Raw genomic sequence first — 20,450 nt, 5'->3', positions numbered from 1 at the left:
GATCCGAAGGGTCCTCTGCCATAAAGAAAGAATTTCATTGTTGGTTCGTGAGATTCCTACATTGTTTCAATGTATTTATTAATTGTCTTGTTATTATCATGCTTCTATATATTAAAACAAAAACACTAATAAAATGATTGTAGTAAATATGTGAAATTTACAGTGCCTATATTTTTCTTTTTGCAATAATTTTGTAAAGCAGTATTGCTTTTGACTTTTACTTGAATCTTATCCTCAGTTTTTTCAAGTAAATAGTGTTTTTAAAAAGTATATTAACATATTCCACCGAGAGGAACAGTAGAAAAGGGTTTTGGGGTAATTATTAAGATTAACTTTATATATTTTATGCAATTTACGAATATAAGAACTTGAAGTTGAAAAGTATAGAGAGCTTTGCTGTGATAAAAACAAACAGCCAAATCTATTGTTCCAATAACATTGACGTTAACATAACTTTAATATAATCAGTATTTATTATTAAAGCAAAGCGTGTGTATTAAAGCCCAGGTGCTACTTATCTATAGGTACTAATATTATAAAGCTGAAGAGTTTGTTTGTTTGTTTGAACGCACTAATCTCAGGAAGTACTGGTCCGATTTGAAAATTTCCTTCGGTCTTAGATAGCCCATTTATCGAGGAAGGCTATCAGCTGTATATCATCACGCTAAGACCAACAGGAACGGAGCAAAGAGGGGCACAGTTAGTAAATAATCTAATCTAATATATATTATAAAGGCGAAAGTTTGTAAGGATGTATGGATGTATGGATGTATGGATGTATGGATGTTTGTTACTCTTTCACGTAAAAACTACTGAACCGATTACAATGAAATTTAGCACACATATAGAGGGTAACTTGGATTAACACATAGGATAGTTTTTATCCCGGAAATCCCACGGGAACGGGAACTATGCGGGTTTTCCTTTGCAAACGCGGGCGAAGCCGCGGGCGGAAATCTAGTAAATAATAAGGCTAAAACTATATTCCTTACGTAAAATGACTAATTTCCCTCACATTGGCATAACCTATATAGTGCATTGACAGTCAAATTAGGTAGTTCAGAATGCAATTAGTGTTTTCAAGAAACCTGAAAGACTACCAAGAATCCATCTTCTATCTTTCTCAAGAAGCTTTACAGTGTGAATAGCTGTACTGGGAATTGGTCTTATATTTCCTGCAAACACTATACTTATCACAGAGATCTCTATTCTCTACTAAATATAATTATAAGACGTGTTAATATCAAGTAATTGTACATGAATATGAAGCCGATTCTGGCTTCGCATAAGTTAGAGCTGGGATAAAAAAAAATGATGGGTAGCTGCATTCCCGGGAACAAACAACTGTGTACATTTTTGTAAGTAACTACGTACGTATTGTTTCAGATGTTATGTATGTGGAATAAAATAAACTGTGTCATTTTTGATTAATTTATTACATCGCCCAAAGCAACACAGAACTACAAATGACACACATCATATTATTATAGTCAAAACAAGAGGGCAATTAGAAAAATATACTTTTGTTCCCATACACAGGATTATTATCTTATAACACTTGATTAAATATTATTATAAAATGAAATTAATAAAATCTATGATACACTGTCTAATATATTATTCACCTTATGTATGTTGTGCATTTTTCATATGGCTATAATACAATTTATTTTTTTCAGTTTTTGCAGATTGACCAGCTGCTTCGTCTAAAGAGTATGAGCATTGAGCATGCAAAGCGGATGGTTCTGAGTTCAACATCCAAGAAAGTCTTGCATTTACGACTGAAGAAATCAGTAAGAGTGAAACAGTGATGTGAAATACCTGATATTACCACAAAAAGGCACAAGAAATTTTAACCTAATTTAAAGACGTTTTCCATGATAATTTACAATAACAACAACTTATCATTCACTTCTAATAATATATAAACCGTTTAATAGCTTTATCTTAATAACAATAATTATAATCTAAAACTCTTATTGTAATTAAGTTCTATTAAAACTAGCTAGCCCGGCAAACGCTTTTCTGGCATATTATACTGTTATTACTACTTTGACCTAAACGATATGCGCATAAAATTTCATGAGAATTGGTTAAGTCGTTTCGGAAGAGTTTTACTACAAACACCGTGACAAGTGAATTTTATATATTAGATTTTGTTGTAAGACTAATTGAACTTTGTGTCTGTAATAACTATCATTAAGTACCTATATTAACATACAATGCATTCTAATTTTAGTTTTTTAAATATATTCATTTCCAGAAAGACTCTCATAAAATATAATGTCACGTAATTAATACTTCTTTACTTTAACTATTTAGTATTATTTATTATAACTATGTCTTTAAAACATTTATTTATGAATTCCCATCTCATAAAGGAATAACGATTATGTACATTTTCTTTGCTTTAATTACTATGTCGTTCTCAACGTAAGTATCAAATAATAACTAGCAATATTTTATTACACATTTTTCTTATCCTCTCCTATTCGTAGTGCACAAGCCATTTTTATTAGCGCATTCACTATTTTCAAACTTATGTACATGAAGACAATACAAATAAATACTAGAAATACGTAAACATCTAACATATTATACACAATCCAATGCATATTAGCTGTTGGACTTTTCATATAATCAGCACCATTATTTCGTATAACGTATTCAATCCAGAAAGTTGCCGTATCCAATCCATTCATTGGTCTATCTTTAAACCGTCTTGCAACCTCCTTCGCTTTTCTAAGGAACGCATCGTTACTCAAAATGGTATTCATGGTTTTATATAATATAGTTTCGTCGATGTTTTCATATTTCAGGATAAGTCCAAAGCCGGCTTGTTCGACGAGAAGCAAGTTGTTGTATTGGTCAGCGTATATCGGCATACCTACTATTGGCACTCCGTGATAGATTGCCTCTTGCGTACTCATAAGACCACCGTGACCGATGAATAATTTTACGTTGGGATGTGCTGAAAATAAAGAGAAAATGTGTGTGATTAAAAATTGGTGTTGAGTTAGATTATTATCTTCATGAAAAAAAGGGGGTGGAGTTACAACAACATATCCTACAGTCCATCTAGTTTCCTAATTTAATTTTAATATAGGGGCAAAAATAAGCAAGAAGTTTATTGTAATTTTCAGCACACAAGAACTCTATTTTTCATAAAATTTTCAAGAATAGAATTTTTAAGAAATCCATCGAATCATTTAAATAAGCCATACCCAAGATTTTTCGTTGCGGGAACCATTTTCTAATGATGACATTTGGTGGCTTATCCGCCAAGTTATTTTCCTCCCATTTCCAGAGAACTGTATGTTTCAGTCTTTTAAAAACATTGAGGAACGCCCTCTTCTTGTCCTCTGGCAATTCTGAACTCCTCACGTTTGAACCGAAATTTACGTAAATTACTCCATTTTTGGATTCATTCAAAACTTTCTCTAGATCCTGAAATATAAGTAAATATTGCAACATTTTAAAAATCACCCGACAACTTAGTAATTAGTAAAAGGTACGACGAACTATTTAAAAAAAGTATACTACTTATAACAATATAATACAGAGATTTACAGATAATTCCGTACCTATAAATTAATGATAACTATTAAGGCGTAATTGTAAAACAAAAACAGTTTGATATTAAAGACTATGAATAGTAATAACTTTTGTTTAAATTGAATAATATTAACTTTGTATTACAAACATTGCAGGACAAGTCCTAGACCAATGAATGCATCGTCACTGTGCAACTCATAAACGCAGCCTTGACAATATATAACTTTATATTCGGTGAGGTGTACAAAATATATACTGTCTAACTAACTGAACTAGATACATGCGTTTTCTTTGTACTGTATGGTCATTGGTCATTGCTCAAATCTCTATTACCTTAGAGTTATTTTCAATTATTTCATGCTCTACTTTAGCTCTACCCGTATGTGTTACAAGTTACAACTTATAAATTTAACCACACATATTAACTTTACTTTTTTAAGACAGATAGACAGATTTATTTAATCATTATAACTAGTGCTTTTTTTACTTAATGTATAAAATTTATACTAAAGTATCTATTATTATAAAAACGGAATTTCAATGGTAGTCTAATAGTAACGAACAAAGGAAATTTTCTTATGCATCGCATTTGCTAACCTTGGTAAGCCATTTAACTTTACTCTTTGATAATCCGATAATAATAGATTCTCATCCCATTGTTATAACTACGAATGATACTAGTTACTTTCGTACTTCATTCAAAACTTCCAAAGATTCATTTATATCTTCAAAACATTTTAAATATTCAACTTTATATAATCTTGAGAATGTTTTCTATACTAATACAGTGAAATACCTGGATAAGTGAGAAACCTCCATAACTAGAACTCATGCTGAGGTCCCAACACTTTGGCATTGAATTACCTCTGTCAGTGGGACGAGGTAAACCTCTATATTTGGGATTTGTTCTTTCGATTTATCAATATTTGGGATTTGTTCTTTCGATTTATCATCATAATTACCTCTATAACTGAGACAACGAATAAATTTTATATGCATAAACCTCTGTAACTGAGATAACATTGTTTGTTTACTCATTCTTATTCTACCCTACCATATATTTTATTTAATGATCGCACCTGTATAACTGAAATAACCTGTATTCTCACCTCTATTAATGGAACCCTCTGTAAATGAGACAGATATTTATTTATACCTGTATATCTGAGACACTGAGTAAGTGGAATACCTCAATAAGTGAAACGACATTGCAGGTCCCTTGATGTCTCACTTAACCAGGTTTCTCTGTATTAGAGAGCTGAAGAGTTTTTTTGTTTGATCGCGCTAATCCAGGAACTAACTTTCGGTGTTAGATGGCCCATTTATCGAGGAAGGCTATATTATAATTATATATCATCACGCTAAGACCAACACGAGCGGAGCGATGTGGGTAAAACCGCGGAGCACAGCTAGTAGATATATACCTATTATAAACACGAGTACGAAAAAACTAAAAACTCTAAATACATGAACAAGTTTTTCATAATAATAAAGGAATTACCTTAGGTAGAGTTTCATTGTACCAATTGGCATGAATCCCTCCTATTTCAATGATATTCGGCAAATACGCCATAGGAGTGTCAACGCTAAAATGGCTATTAATTAGCAATAGAGATGCGTTTTTCTGCAGATCGTACAAACTCGGAACTGGTTCAGGCAAATTTGGTATGTACTTTTTCACCAACATTTCTTGCTTCGGTAGGTACAAGTATCGCCAGCTTACGTAATCATACACAGAGATGTATAAATTCTTCAGTCTGCCCAAGAAACTGGTTGGGTCCTCTATAGGGACGAATTCATAAATAATTGTCGCCAATTGTAGAGGATTTCCCACTATGGCATTATGCCTCATGCAATTCCCAAACGCTGTGACCAGAACAAGAGGTGCATTGTACTTATGTGCTAACATGTATAAAGATTCTACTAGAAAGGTCTCACTGACGATAAGATCGAATTTATTATCTTTGGCTAAGAAATCCTGAATCTCAGGTGTACTCAGAAGATAGTCTGTGAATGCTACGCCTCCGTCATACAGAATTTTGTCCATGAAATCTGTGGCTCTCATTTCAATCGTGGTGAATACATTGGGCCTTTCGGTTCCTGAAAAAATTAACAATATAATTAACTCAGAAGGTAAAAATCACTACATAAGGATAACGTCATCGCCTTTTACACTTATCACATAGCATTATCTTTTATTTATGTCCTCTATCCATACTAATATTATAAATGCGAAAGTAACTCTGTCTGTCTGTCTGTTACTCAATCACGCCTAAACTACTCAACCAATTTGCATGAAATTTGGTATGGAGATATTTTGATACCCGAGAAAGGACATAGGCTACCTTTTATTACGAAATATGTACCACGGGCGAGGCCGGGGCGGACCTCTAGTTAACTATAAAATTAATTTAATTATTCACTGTTTTACATTGTTTTAATCTATTACTCTATTTTTCTGTTTTAAGATTATAATCGAAAAATAGAGCCATGTGATGCTACTTAATTGCATTAAACATTCGAATAGAAGAAATTTAATTACTTCTTAAAAAAACTTTTTTACTGCGTCTTTTGATATAATACCTATGTACTTTGATAACCAGTTAACCCTCATGAGATAAATGTAAAATTAGCAAACTCGTAAACACAATATACTTACATAATAATAATTACAGTAATAAAAATATTTATATTTATAATCTTGTATAGTTACCTCAAGTTGTAATTGTCATGTTGACCAAAACAATTAATTCTGTATTACTGTATTTTAACACCATCATATACCCTGTTAACTTGCAAATAAACGATTTATTTATTTATTTAAATACCGACAAGAAATAATATTTTATGTGTTCTTACCTAACAAATCCCATAGCTCCTTCTTCTCAATGACAATTTGGTGGTAATTCGCTGGTGGATCAGGAATCTCAAATGCCGTAAGGACTGTCACATTGTGACCTCTTCGGGCCAGCTCTACGCCGATCGGACGGAAGAATATATCATGGGATTTGGACGTAAAAGGCACGGAATATAGTATGTTTGCAGCGTCACACAATACCATGAATTTTAGTAGAATTATTTTATAGAGAGTCATCTGAAAATCAAATTGATGTTTATTTATAATTGAATATGATACATTTTTAGCACGTGTAATTTTGTGACGTAATTGTGGTAGAAGTTTTTGCAAGGACAGCTTCTCAAGGTGGTTAGATCCTAGGTTCAGTAAAATACTAAAAACATGAACAATCTCAGTTTTAGTATCTCTTTAAATTAGTAGTACCGTATTGTTAGTTTATATAGCCTAAATCTTTGCAAATTAATTAATTATGTTGCTGGAAAATTAAAACGAATACCTATAATAATATTATTATGAGGACAATAGACACAAAAAAGGTATTACTAAATTATTTACAAGAAACAATGAATTGCTATCAAAAGTCCATTATGAAAATGATTTTCCCCGTCGAAAATATATTTAATTTAATAATAAACATTATATTTACTCACCATAATCTAATCAAAACACAACACAAAACCAAGTCTGACACTACACTACATAGTAGACCTGCATCCGTCCAAGTATCTTCTTACCTAGATATTTAAACGTCATAATTATTGTCAATCTAATATCCACTTAATTCCCAGTAAATAAGGCATAATTTTTAACACATTGAATAACACCACTGTGCCTTCGTATATATGTATATATACGCTATTTATAACTTTTAATTAATATCCATAAACTTTGTATTTACGGTAATAACTTTTTTATTATTATATAATTTTATATTCTTTAATAAAAATATGACAGGAAAGACACTAGATTGGAACAAAGGTCATGGTCTCAATCTTTAAGGAGACTTAAAGCGAACCTGCCTACTAAGGGTAGAAGGCTGACTAGTTATTTGCAATTCGATATACTTACAGCTATTATCTTTTTATATTTATATGACTTAGTAGCAAATTTAGCGCTGCTTTAGGGGGGTTCAGTTTTCTTCCTAAATTGTCTAATTCTATATTTTTTATGCATAAAAATAGATTGAACACCCAGAGATGTATAAAAATTATATGTCAAAAGCCAAACATAGGTAAGTGTAATAGCACATAATGCTTATGTGTGAAGAAGAATATTACTGATATGAAATGAAATCATGTACAACAACCAATGTTTTGTATATAGTTTAATTTTTTTAGTTTACAAATTCTACTAATATCTTCTTATTAATCCTCATTCCGGCACTAACAAAAATATTAAATGTTTCATAATTAAAACAAAATCTTATGTGTTTGTTGAAGATTATTTTATGTGTTTATTTAGGTAATTCTTGTGAATGATGAATATCCATTTGTAATTTATTATCTAAGTTATTATCATAGAATATAATTAGGTATATTTTTACGTGTCTGCGCGGGTAACGTCACTGTTACGAACAATTGTTCATTATAATAAGTCTGTTGAAGTCAAGTTAAAGTTAAAAACATGTATTTTTGAAGTACATTTTGCACGCCTCATAAGCGAAGCGTTGAGGTGGGTACTACTGTCACTTCGCGCAAAACATCTGATTTTTCAAACTTAAAATGTCTTTATGTATCATACATTTCACTTGTAAGATAATACATACACACACATATTAAGAAAAAACACTATTTTTAACGTTCATGATATTTTTGATGTCATTTTTGTTATTTAAACTAGTTAAAAAACAGTTTAAAAAAGTTCTGTCTTGGACGTCCGTGTGTCTGTATGTGCGGATCCTTTTTCTTGTTAACACGATAGCGACCGAAATACTTTACTAATCGAGTCTTTTTTTTTCTCTTACGCTTGAGTATGCTCAGGAATAGAACCCTTTCATTTTTCAGGGTCTGATTCGATGTGGTTTAATTGTTATTAAATAAACAAAAATAATAATTAATAAATATTTATTAAAAAAAATTATGAGGCGTGCACTTTTGGATTTTCCAAATTATTTTTAAATTTATTGAAGTAAGTACATTGGACTCTTGAGATAAAAGGGACCTTCTGACCCAAAGGCAGTATAAAAATACATATTATTACTATTCGAAAGCTCTTGTAAAAGTTTTCATAAATAAAGAGTTCACTTTGTGTTTGCGGTTTGCCTAAGCTAACTGACTGTATATAAAACGAAACAAAAATGCCTCATAAAATAATAAAGGTTATAAGACATAAGTTCATATTTTCAGTATAAAACTTTATGTAGAGCACCCGTTCCAAAAGCTTTTATGCCCTAATTTTTTTCATTTTAATTATAATATTTCGCCATTTGCGATGATATTATCGCATACTTTGTATACTCATTTGAAAGAATGATATAATTTATAAAAAATGCCTTTATAGCCTTAACCGCCCTGATAAGTTTTATATAAGTGCCATCTATTAAACAATTCTCGACCTATCTACATGATAAAATGCGCAAGTTGTACAGTTGAGTTAAAATAAAGTGAATTTAAGTAATTTAAGAAATTTTTAATAGATGTCACTATCATACATATTATATTAATTGTATCCATCTATATACAGTATAAACGGAATCTCATCAAGTACTTCTCCTATTTAGGCTTTTTTATTAAAGTCACACATGCCATAAATAACAAAATGTTGTAAATGCTTTTCAATTCATCCATTCCTCTTAATTCTCATTAGAATAACTCCTAATTAGTAGTAGATACCTAATACTATAGTTATACTACAGTACGTAGTAATAGGTAGGCACTACGAATTTTTGAATGACTTACTGGCTGCATTTTCTCTAATAATATACTACTTATGTCTTAGTTAAACCTTCGATCTCGATTGAGAGATTTTCTATATTATATAGAGTAATTAATTTAAATAATCGGTTACAGATAGTCATTTGCATACATGAATTTCGAACATTACCATATCATGACCATATCCTAACACTTCTACGGCAATAACATTAGTAGTACGAATATAAATAAAACATGAATCATTGCATAAATATAAGTCATACACTTAAAAGTTTCATTACCAATGAATTAAATTTTACTGTTTGTTAAACTTCAGACGGTACACACTTGAACAAATAAATCAATTAATGATATGTGTACGGACTTACTTTTTCATTTATTTTATAGAGAACTCTACAAAAATGATTAAAATTTCCCATCTTTTTAAGTTTGAAGTGTAAAGTCTCTCCATTCACAACCTAGAGGTTTTTAGAAATGAAAATATGAGCTGAGACTTTATTCTTGCTTGTCCTTCAAAAATAAGATTTTTACTGTGACATAATAGCAATATTATCAAATAGTTTTTAACTAGCTAGCTGTGTCCCGCGGTTTTACCTGCATTGCTCCGCTCCTGTTGGTCTTAGCGTGATATAATAATATAGCCTTAGCCTTCCTCGATAAATGGGCTATCTAACACCGAAGAATTTTTTAAATCAGACCAGTAAGTTCCTGAGATTAGCGCGTTAAAACAAACAAACAAACTCTTCAGCTTTATATTTGTAAGTATATATAAATACTCTGACCAATGACTATATCAGTGGGTGAAGTATAAATGAAACAAATATTAGTGTAAATTAACACATTATTTATTTTTTTAAGATTACATTCTTAGTTCATAATAATCGTATCAAATGTTATCAATTAGTTTATAAAATCTAGTTATTCACAATTGATGAGTAAAATCTTTATTTAAATTGTTACAAAGTTCAAATGGACGGAATCTGTTTCCTTATTATTATCATTAACTTATTAGTACAACTATATGACTTTTTACATAAAGCAACTTATGTTACATTAAACAATGTAATAATAAAGGCACATTTGATGTGTCTGACAGTCCTTTAACATTCAATAAAATATTACGTTATTATTATGGCAAAAGTATTTACGTCACGTAAGTCCTAATAATCTCTTACTTTCTCCGACACTTTATAATTACTTCTTCTCCGCTCAGTATATAGAGGAGCAGCACCATTTCGAGATTCATATTTAAGAGGTCGGTCATTTTCATAATACTTAATTGTTGTTATCGGTTCCGCTTTGTATCCTCTGCTTTTAGTAACGGAGTTGACTTCTCGGGACTCAATTATTTCTTTTGACCGGCCATCTCTGGATGGGACAATTTTCTTGCTTATCGTCTCAACTGTGTCTGTCACACTTGGTCTCTCTGGATCACCAGACCTTGTTTGGTATCTGTACGTTTCTGAGTAATTATCACTGCTGTTACTCTCTCTTCTATTTGCCGGTGTTTTTACCCTCGTATCCAAACGTGAAACGAATGGACTGCTGTCCCTGTTAGAGTCTGTTCTGTACACTGGTACTTTGCGTTCCTCAGATATCCGGTCTTTGTAATGCGGTGATGGTGTTCCATAGCGTGAGGATAATCTACTTCCATCTGATTCGTCATCGTGAAGCGTTTGGTATAATTCTGGGGCACGATCTCTCAGGCCTTTCAAAAATATCTTCTTCTTATCGGTTTCATCATACGACTTGCTAAATCCATTTGTATGGCCGTTACTTAGAGGTGTCGTTTTTCCGTAACGCGCGCCAAACAACCCATCGCGTCTTCGTTCTGTCTCTCTTGATACAGCATCAGCGAGATCGCGTTGGCTTCTGTTTATTATCGAGACGATTCCTGGACTCTTCAGTTGTTCAGGTGTTTCATCGAGCCGGCTAAGGTGAGGGTTGGACTTGTACATCGTAGAGTAGTTTCTGTTCATTCCTGTGACGTATCTAGGATGTGTCTCCTGTTCGGGCACGCCCATAGCAAAGCTCTTGCTTCTGTTCAAGCCTTTGTAGGTCCGCGCCGGTTTTGCGGGACCTGGCGGGTAACCATTGACCTTTCCTTCTGGTGCTCCGTTATTTGATATGTTTATGGCACTTGTGGATCGTTTGTTTGAGGTCAGCCGTTGCCAATATTTATTCGAGCTCGGCTTTTCGGTGGTTTTCTCCTTGCGATCGTGGAGTTTCCTCGGTAGGGTTTGTGCTGAGCGGGAATAGTCTTCCTCAGTTTCGCTGTTCGGATTCAGTCGACTCGCAGAATGACTGAATCGACCAAGCGTGCTCGAGAATTGTCCTCTGGAATGAGAAAAAACAAGAATTAACAAAAAATGATTTCGTAATAATATGAGCGCATCCCACGTGCGTTTATTGTTATCTGGTCGTATCATAAAAACATGTAATCTTGTGTTTTAAACGTAATTGGATTCAATGGGGAATCTCCGCCTACACAACTAACGAGCACGCTTTGTTCACTTATCTTAAGCCGTTGACTATTTTATAATGGCATCAATTTAAATTATATACTTTGATCGTGGCATTATTTAATAATGCAACAAAAACGATTGTTAGAGGTTATTCTTTTAAGTCTACAATAAGGAAGCGTTACACATTTGTGCTGCAATGACAGTCGAGCTAATTTACATGATCAGAGCCTACACCTGTTGGACATATTCTTGAAGTGAGTCATAGCACTACCATTGCCACACGGTCCTTATAGTTATGTATCGCGAGACGCCGCTGACTCAACGATTATACACTAAATAAGGGCTGTTTTACCGAGAACCGCTTATTTACCCTTACTAGGCAAGTCATGGAGAACCGCAGATCGAAAAGGCAAGATATGCCGGAACGCAATGACGCGACTTGATTGAAATGTGACGAGTTTTTTGATTGATATAAAGGGCTATTGTTTCGCTGTCGATTTTATCAGCTTAATTGGCTGTCGAAAATCTTGAAACAATGGTGCTAATTACTATTTATGATGTTATAATATTATAGGCGTAATTAGTCTTTTATCAATGTTTTAATAACTAAATTTAATTATCATAAATTAATCTATTATTTACTACTTAATCTTTAAAAAGCTTGTTTAAACTTTAAATAAAAGCAAAAGTTTAATATCTATTTTAAAATCTAAGAACTACGTAAACTATAGAAACTGCCTAATAAGTATCGCACCATAGTTTACGGAAAAACTTTCTACTCGAAAACTAAGAATTATCCATCTTTGGAACAATGTGTGGCTCACAAAAACAATTTAGCAGACATGGGTCATATTATGTTGCAAAATACTCCTATTCTGAAAGTTAAGCGCTTTACATAAGTAAATAATGATATTCCTCGATTCGTTACTCTTCACTGCTTTTCTTTTGGGTATATTATTATTTCAATTTCCCTTAATACTGTGACTTATTGTTGTGTATTTAGGTATTTTGTTTGTATGTACAAACAAAACGCGTTATAATATAATTTCTGTACTATGTAATATTAGGGTTTATACTGGTTGTTTTGATTTAGGTCTAAATCCGTTTAATAATCAACTAACTATCCAGTCTTTAGAAAAACAAATTGAAGTTACTCTCAATTTAAATATTTTATTATATTATCGTATCTCGTTTATTATTCAAAGAGAAAAAATCTCTATATTTCAAACTCCGACAGTACAATAACGAAATTTGTCATTAGCTCCCGTGTTATTTTGGTACATAATTAACATATTTTAGTAATCTATTAAAAATTATAATGTATATGTTTCCTGTGAATGTATTTGCGAGAATAATAACTAAAATGCATTGTAATAAAATATTTTAAGGCACACTGCATTGTCGCCACTGGAATGCGACCACAAGGAAAATCTAATGCTTGTAATTATTCCAATGGCTGAGCTTTAGTACTATGAGCTATTAATGTATCGTTAACGACGAATAAATTATGAATAAATTTATTTTTTATTTAGTTTTGAAAAGACTTGACAATGTCTACCTACAGATTACATATTCCAAGAATAAATCCTATTATGGAAGTGTTTGTTATAAATTACTCGTAGATATTATAAACGCCATTTAAGTGATCGTTTGAATAAGAAAAGGAAACAATTGCTTCAATAGTTTCCCATGCAAACATTTAGAATTATTAGGTATCACATAAACATAATTGACTGAATAAAAAAGATCAACCATATCAACTGAATGTGCGCAAAAAGAAGGCGTAGGTTTAAAATCTATTTAAAATATTTTAATTATGATGTTACAACTTTAATTGAGAAGTCAAGGGCAATTAATTAATCATAAAGCTTTTATTGTGTTTACGATATATTTAAGATGAAATTCTTGTATTTTGAGTTCTACTGATACTACTATAGATACTTTAAACACACGTTAAGAAATATTTTTAAAGTATAATTCTTTAAGTTTATAAATATGGCACTGCATGCCGTCGCAATTAATTGAAAGAAAGAACGATATGATCATTGTCAAAAATTAATTGGTTATTGCCATATCATGATGATGATATATGAATGACCAATGTGAAGTAGTCTCGAATTTAATAGCGTAAATCGTTTGAAGTTAAATACTAAATTGGTATCGAAACTCATAGATTAAGTTCGATCCACGTGTATTCGATGATTTTCCTATATAACCCGATATGATCAAAGTAGAAATCATTAATTTATATTCGCTTATATTATCGTGTAGGAGGCCTAGAGCTGCGACAAGATTCTATTTAAGGCTAGCATACAATACAGGTGGGCATTGTTAATACAATTTAACGCTTATTTAAAAACTATAATAGGCCATATCAAAAAATATGATTAATCAAAAATTTATTGGTATATGGCTACGCATACCTATAATTCGCAAGATTTAAAGTTCGCACACTATCGTTTTCATTACTCATCTATGTAGATAATATCTGAGAATAATTTAAGTTAATTTGTTTTTGTTAACAGGTATGCGCGTTGTTTACAAATAAGACGTATCACGAATGTTTATTATACGGATTCACAAATTGATAGAATTTTTGCTTTGTTTGTTAACGTTTCAATTGTGACCATTTATAAAGTAAACAATTATTTTAAATCAGATTTCATCTACAGCAACTTATATTTACCTAGATCTATCAATATAGGTCTTAGCCTAGGCCCCTTAGCGTAGGGCAATCCCTACGCTAAGGGGCCGATATAATTTATTAGAGGGAAATATGTAGGTTTATTTAGGGCAACTTACAGCCTCGATAACTGAATCAGATTGATCAAGAAAAAGTTGTCTACAAATAGATATAGTTCTTACCTTTCGCGGTCACGGGCATCGGCAGCAGCTGCGCGTCTAGGACTGCCGTCGTACTTGTGCTCGCGGCCGTAGATGCTGGGCGCGAAAGGGTCCTCGCCGAGGTAGTAGCGGTGCGGGGGCGCGGGGTGGGGCGCCGCGTGGGGCGCCGAGTGGGGCGCGTGGGGCGCCGCCGGGGGCGCCAGCTCGCCGCCGTACTGCCGGTACGTGCGCGACGCGTGCTCCGGGGACGGCGTGCGCCACCGCGTCTTGCGCTCCGACGACGCCGAACGGATCTTCCCCACTAACTTCCTTATAGAGTTCCCGATCGCGGACCCTACGGATTTGCGCACTGGTGATGGCCGCCTGCCGTTGTCCGCGAACCGCGTCTTCTGATTCTGCTTCCTCTCGTCTCTGTCCCGGCGGCGCGGCGGCGTTCTGTCCCTGTCTGAACTGCCGCGACGCTCTCGTGGCGGGGAATAATCCGGTGGAGGCTCCACTGCGCTGTCCTCGCGGCTGTCGCGTGACCGGGCCGAATTCCCGTTGCGAGATGAACTCCTGTAGCCACTGTCATAGCGATGATCCTCTGAACGTTGTTTCGAATGGCGCTTCCTTTCAGGAACTATGGGTGGCCTGTAATCGTCCTCTATGGACGGTTCCCGGAATGATCTATCTGTTTCGAGCGGGCGAAAGGGGGAACCGCGCGGCGGGCTGTGCATGGTCGATGAGGACACGTAGGCGGAGTCGTCGCGAGACGGCGGGTGACGCCGACCGATCGGTGAAGATCTACCTTGCGGTGAATCACGTTTCCCGTATACGTGCCTAGGTGATGAACCGTTTAATCTATCATCACTGGCATAAGGAGATCTAGCCGCCGGCGGTGATGGGGATGAGCTCCTCGGTTCCGGCATTCTTGGCTTTGTGGCTCGACGTTGAGACCAATCAGCGACTCCTTTAAAATAACCACCCGTTCGATTCACTGGTCTTTCGTCGGAAGGTGTTGATGATTTTGTCTTTCTGAGCACTCGATCGGGATACACGGGCGGTTGAGGCACAGATGATGTCTTTCCGTAATAGCCTTCGTCTTCAGGTTTCTTCACATAATATCCAGTTTCGGGGCGACGTCCAATCTCCTCTGCGATCGAATCGTGGGAAGAGCGCGAATCACTGCCAAAATGACTCTCTAGCCATTTGGACGTTTCCTTTTTGCGTGTCTCCTCCTCGATGTCGAAATTAATTGGCCGTTTCGCGTAGTCTTTATCCTGATCTGTAAAACAGATAGGGAATTAAGTAACGAGATATACGTGCGCGCGCGCGGTCTGCTGCCGCGGAATGGTAACCGCACCTACCACCTACCGCCGCACACATGTTATGGCGTAATCGTACAACCAATAAGTTTGGCAAACTGTCGAAGGTCAATGCAAGATGCAAACAACCGAAGCATTTTTCAAGAGGTATGAGACATCGCAGCAATTATTGACTGAATATTAATTTCTAGGTCGACAAGGTTTTATGGTACGAGCAATTATGTAAGTGCTAACTGCTATCGCAAATAGAACTTGAATTACGACTTTATAATGGAATCGATTTGATCTGATATCTTAAACGATTGACTGTTTGATAAATACGGTACACATACGGACATACCGTATGTAAATCACACATACAATATTACCGCAGCAATACAAATAAATTACGACCATTTATCGGCATCGGCTGTTCTGTAATATTTTAATGGGTTTTATAAGTGATGCATGTGGCAAAGTTTTAATGTTAATTAATTTCTAAATCTTCCCCGTGAGTTTTATGACATCCTGTCTTTAGCAATGTTATCCAAAATACAAGTTTATTATGCCAAACAAATTGTGAAATTTCAAAGATTATCAAAACTAGCATCGATATTACGGTAAATTATTATTTTATTATACGAGTTTATCTTGTTAATTTACGCAAAAAATCCAATTTCTGTAAAATTTTAATTATAGATAGAAAATCTATTTATCTTTAATCTTTTGCTACAATCTTTTGCTTGCAACTACTTAATTTCTATTGAAAGTACAGGTAAAAATCATACGTATACTAAAACTGATTCGTACCTATGTTTTTTCACGAATTACGAACTTACTGTTTGATAACTTTTTTATTATTGCGTTCTAATATTACTATGAGCATCACATGCTCATGAAAATCGCTGACGAAAAGTTCACACTAAAAAATCCTATAAATTATATAAGTAAATGAACTTATTCGTATAACGGAAAATACGTACCTCCACAGTTAAATGCAACTACTTTATAAGTTAACTGCACCTCACGGTTTCACTTCGCATGTCAAAGCGTGATCTGACCTCAACTACCGCGTAGGCCCAATGTCCGACCATAAAAGGCAAACAGATGGACAAACGACATTAATTTGCCTACTATATACATAAATGTATTAATTGTACGCAAGACGTTTCAGGTTTTGTAGGTGGATTGCGATATTTAGGAACACTAGATACATATTTCATTATGGTCCAAGTTTGAAACATTGTTTGTATGTGTTCGAAGGGCCTGACGAAAATTTATCATTGAGAAACATGGTAATTTTATTAGTTTTTATGGGTTATTTTCGTCGAATGATCAGATTTATCCATTTGAAATATTGGTTTTTAATTAATAAGATGTTCATTAAAAAGCGATGTTGATAATATTTATGCATAATATTATATATTACTAGCGGTCCGCCCCGGCTTCGCCCGTGGTACATATGAAAAATAGATGTTGGCCGATTCTCAGACTTACCCGATATGCACAGAAAATTTCATGAGAATCGGTCCACCCGTTTCGGAGGAGTATGCAGACTAACATTGTGACACGAGAATTTTATATATAAGATTTCATGTCATAAAACCATGCCTAACGTGAAAATTCCGAAACTATTTGTATCAACTTGTTTATTCATATCACAAGAATATGTTGTTATACTGTATCTACTTATTATTTTGTATTGATAAACGCTATATAATGTGCCAAATGCACATAAATTAAATGTACATAGTTATACCATTGTATCATTTTTTTTCAAAAGTTAATTCGTAACTTACTACCATTACAAATCGTAACAAATAGCTCTATATTACTGAAAAACTATAACTTATTGTGTTCATACATACAGCTGAAGGTGTGAGACAAGGTCAAAACCATTGTGTATTTATCAAACATTATTACGTCTTAAACTAGAACAAATATATAATTATAACGGAGCATTTAATAAGTATAATAAAATATAATAATATAAAATAATACGTGCAAAGGTAGGCCTGAAACGATTTTTATATTTACTACTGAACATATCTGAAATTTTTAATCTGTCTTATTCTTCGTTTTCTATGACCATTTTCCAGATTAAGAAAGAGAAAGATGCGAAAAAAAAAATTAATTTATGATTTTAATACTTAGTCGTGTATGTTTTCGGTGAAATATTTCAAGTAATATGGTTATTTGAACAAACATGAATGATTAATACCTCATTCATTATTGTGTGTATACGAGTATAATATCGTTCCATTTGAGTGCATTTTGACTCACGTTTTATAAGTACATACAAAGTATTTATTTTATTCACGATTAAATCGAATAAGTATAATGCACCTTATTCTGATGTTTTACTGGACTACTAAGTTTGGTCTTTAATCTATTATCTAGATACCTACTTATTACTTATCAAAGCACAAAAGACCGTGCCTAAAGTTTTGAGCTCAATTTCAGCATACAAACAATATCTAAAACGCAAAAAATTCATCACATCATAAATCAAAAGATACAACAAGTCAATAACTGCGTTAAAAACAACCGACTTCAAACTTGCACTTGCAACATTTACAAATACAGACAAAAATGCTCATAAAATAAAAACTACTAGGCCTATCCGAATAAAATTTTTATGGGACCAATTCGACACCATCCCGCATCGAACAAAAAAAGAATCACGTAAATCGGTTCAGAAACCACGGAGTAATCGGTGTACATACATAAAAAAAAAAAAAAAAAAAAAAAACATACCGGCCGAATTGATAACCTCCTCCTTTTTTTTGAAGTCGGTTAAATATACATCGTAACTATTAATTTAGTAATCGAATATAATAATACGTCCGGTTACCATAAAAGTACACGTTGTTTTGGCGACTAGACTGTTTTATACGCAGTAATATGATACAAGCAAGCTTACGATTTTGACATTTTTAGCATCATAAATAATGATCTAAGAAAACACAATAATATGCAAAAAAAAAGTTTCTAATACAATGAGTAAGAAAAAAACTGAGTCTATAAGTTCCAGGTTATAGTTATGTATCCAACACTTATATAATAAAACCATTAAAATCAATGTCTTAGTTATATACATATAGCTTTGTGCGCACTGTTAGTATTAGATCAAGGAGACTGGCTTCGATTTATAGAAACAAGTAAACAAGATTTATTATCAGAGCCTTAATTTAACTCTATTGTTCTCAACATCATTTGTATTAAGGAATCATAATCTAATCCGAAGTTTAATATTAAATGTATGATTAGGTATTTAAACCATCTATACAAATATAACTAGCGGTTTGACTCAGTTTTGCCGGCAACAATCCGGGAAAAATCAAAAAACGGAGGAGGTTCTATGTTCCTCTGTAGATATGTATTTTTTGCGGTTCATCGTGATTCGTGAAGTTCATCTATATTTTCGGCAATTTAGAACCGCTTTGGAACATTTATTTTAGTTCTATGAGATATGATTTTGTGTAAAAGTCACTCCGTCTATGTTTGCTTTCAAAGGTCAACTCAACAACGTAGTTAAGTATAAATTATTTATTTATTTTATTCAGAAGAACTAAATTTCTATAGGTATAGGTATTTAATGCAAGCGAGCAAAAAACAGACGCAAAGTTATTATCTACCAATCATTCTTAGACATTGTCTATGAAGTATAAGTACTTAATTGTTTATGAATCTCAAGAAGCTTATATTTCTTGATTTATCTACAAGTATTTGAAAACAAAAATATATAGAACAAGCCAGTGATTTATAATCGGTTTTGACTTTAATTTAGAAACAAGTGAACTTTTAACCTAGATCCTATAAAGTGCAATAAGGAACGATCTTGAAGGCCGTGTTTTTGATTAATGAGTGGGATGTCTTTAAATTAATAGCGTGTGAATAATCTAAATATCAGGGCAATAATAAATATGTTCATAATATTTTGGAAGCATGTAAAACATTAATTTATTATATTTTGAGCTGTCAATTAATAGGTACCTTAGGTCTCTCCTTAGTAAGTACATAGGTTTATTCGCAAACAAGTGATGGGGCATTAAATTTCGGTTTTCAACGACTCTTCCTATAATAGCGGTAAAAAGTTAATATACTTACTTAGATCAATCATATTTTGTTCAGATCAAAAATATTTTAACACAATAATATTCAAATTAGCTATTGTCGCTGTTCGTTAAACATTTATATATTTGAAAAAAAAAAGATAACTGTTAAACAATATTCAGTCAGTAATTATTGTGCTAGTTCGCTATACTATAATTTTATATAAAAAAAATAGTTTATAAAATAATAGTTTCAGCTTCAACTGCCATCTAGTGTGGAATAGTAGAACTACGTGACATTTCACATTTAAAATCCACGCCATCTATCGGTAATAACAAGAAACTTTCAAAACGTGCTTAAACAAAAATGTGTAATAGTACAATATCTCACCGTTCAGTCGGAGGCGGCGCTGTCGTCGCATCCGCACGGATAAACTGTCCCAATCGTCGTCCATGTTCGGTTGGCCCTCTCTTTCCGCTGAAACAATACATAAATATTAATAAAGATTACTTATACA

General features: G+C 33.4%; 2 protein-coding genes across 7 annotated transcripts in view; both read right to left on the bottom strand.

Moving 5' to 3' along the window:
• Positions 1 to 1,447: 1,447 nt before the first annotated feature.
• LOC149483273 (UDP-glycosyltransferase UGT5-like) lies at positions 1,448 to 6,668 on the bottom strand. The gene is made up of 4 exons (XM_089702221.1): positions 6,415 to 6,668; positions 5,057 to 5,655; positions 3,225 to 3,447; positions 1,448 to 2,971 (listed from the first exon to the last, which is right to left on the bottom strand). Exons 1-4 carry the CDS (start codon positions 6,647 to 6,649, stop codon positions 2,466 to 2,468), a joined length of 1,563 nt encoding a protein of 520 aa, XP_089558347.1. The 5' UTR covers positions 6,650 to 6,668; the 3' UTR covers positions 1,448 to 2,465.
• A 3,723-nt stretch (positions 6,669 to 10,391) lies between these two features.
• chas (chascon) overlaps positions 10,392 to 20,450 on the bottom strand; it is an 88,644-nt gene continuing 78,585 nt past the window's right edge. For all 6 annotated transcript variants that reach the window (XM_089702234.1, XM_089702230.1, XM_089702229.1 and 3 more), the window contains 3 exons: positions 20,324 to 20,410; positions 14,616 to 15,858; positions 10,392 to 11,622 (listed from right to left, as the gene is read on the bottom strand). In XM_089702234.1, the coding sequence (XP_089558360.1) occupies positions 10,446 to 11,622; positions 14,616 to 15,858; positions 20,324 to 20,410 (2,507 nt within the window). In that variant the 3' untranslated portion in view covers positions 10,392 to 10,445. The remainder of the gene's footprint in view (positions 11,623 to 14,615; positions 15,859 to 20,323; positions 20,411 to 20,450) is intronic.

Source organism: Colias philodice, chromosome 13 (genome assembly GCF_061535455.1).
Source record: "Colias philodice isolate Cphi_HAF_F1 chromosome 13, ilColPhil1 Martin Lab GWU primary, whole genome shotgun sequence".
Classification (NCBI taxonomy): domain Eukaryota; kingdom Metazoa; phylum Arthropoda; class Insecta; order Lepidoptera; family Pieridae; genus Colias; species Colias philodice.
The sequence above is the reverse complement of the archived record's forward strand: the minus strand, read 5'-3'. Positions and strand labels throughout refer to the sequence as shown.

What these genes read in the sequence shown, in the direction of transcription:
- LOC149483273 (XM_089702221.1), bottom strand. Translation starts at nt 6,649, where the DNA reads ATGACTCTCTATAAAATAATTCTACTAAAATTCATGGTATTGTGTGAC. An exon ending in ACAATGAAACTCTACCTAAG is followed by an intron (nt 3,448 to 5,056) that starts GTAATTCCTTTA and finishes CTTATATTTCAG; the next exon opens with GATCTAGAGAAAGTTTTGAA. An exon ending in CCCGCAACGAAAAATCTTGG is followed by an intron (nt 2,972 to 3,224) that starts GTATGGCTTATT and finishes CTTTATTTTCAG; the next exon opens with CACATCCCAACGTAAAATTA.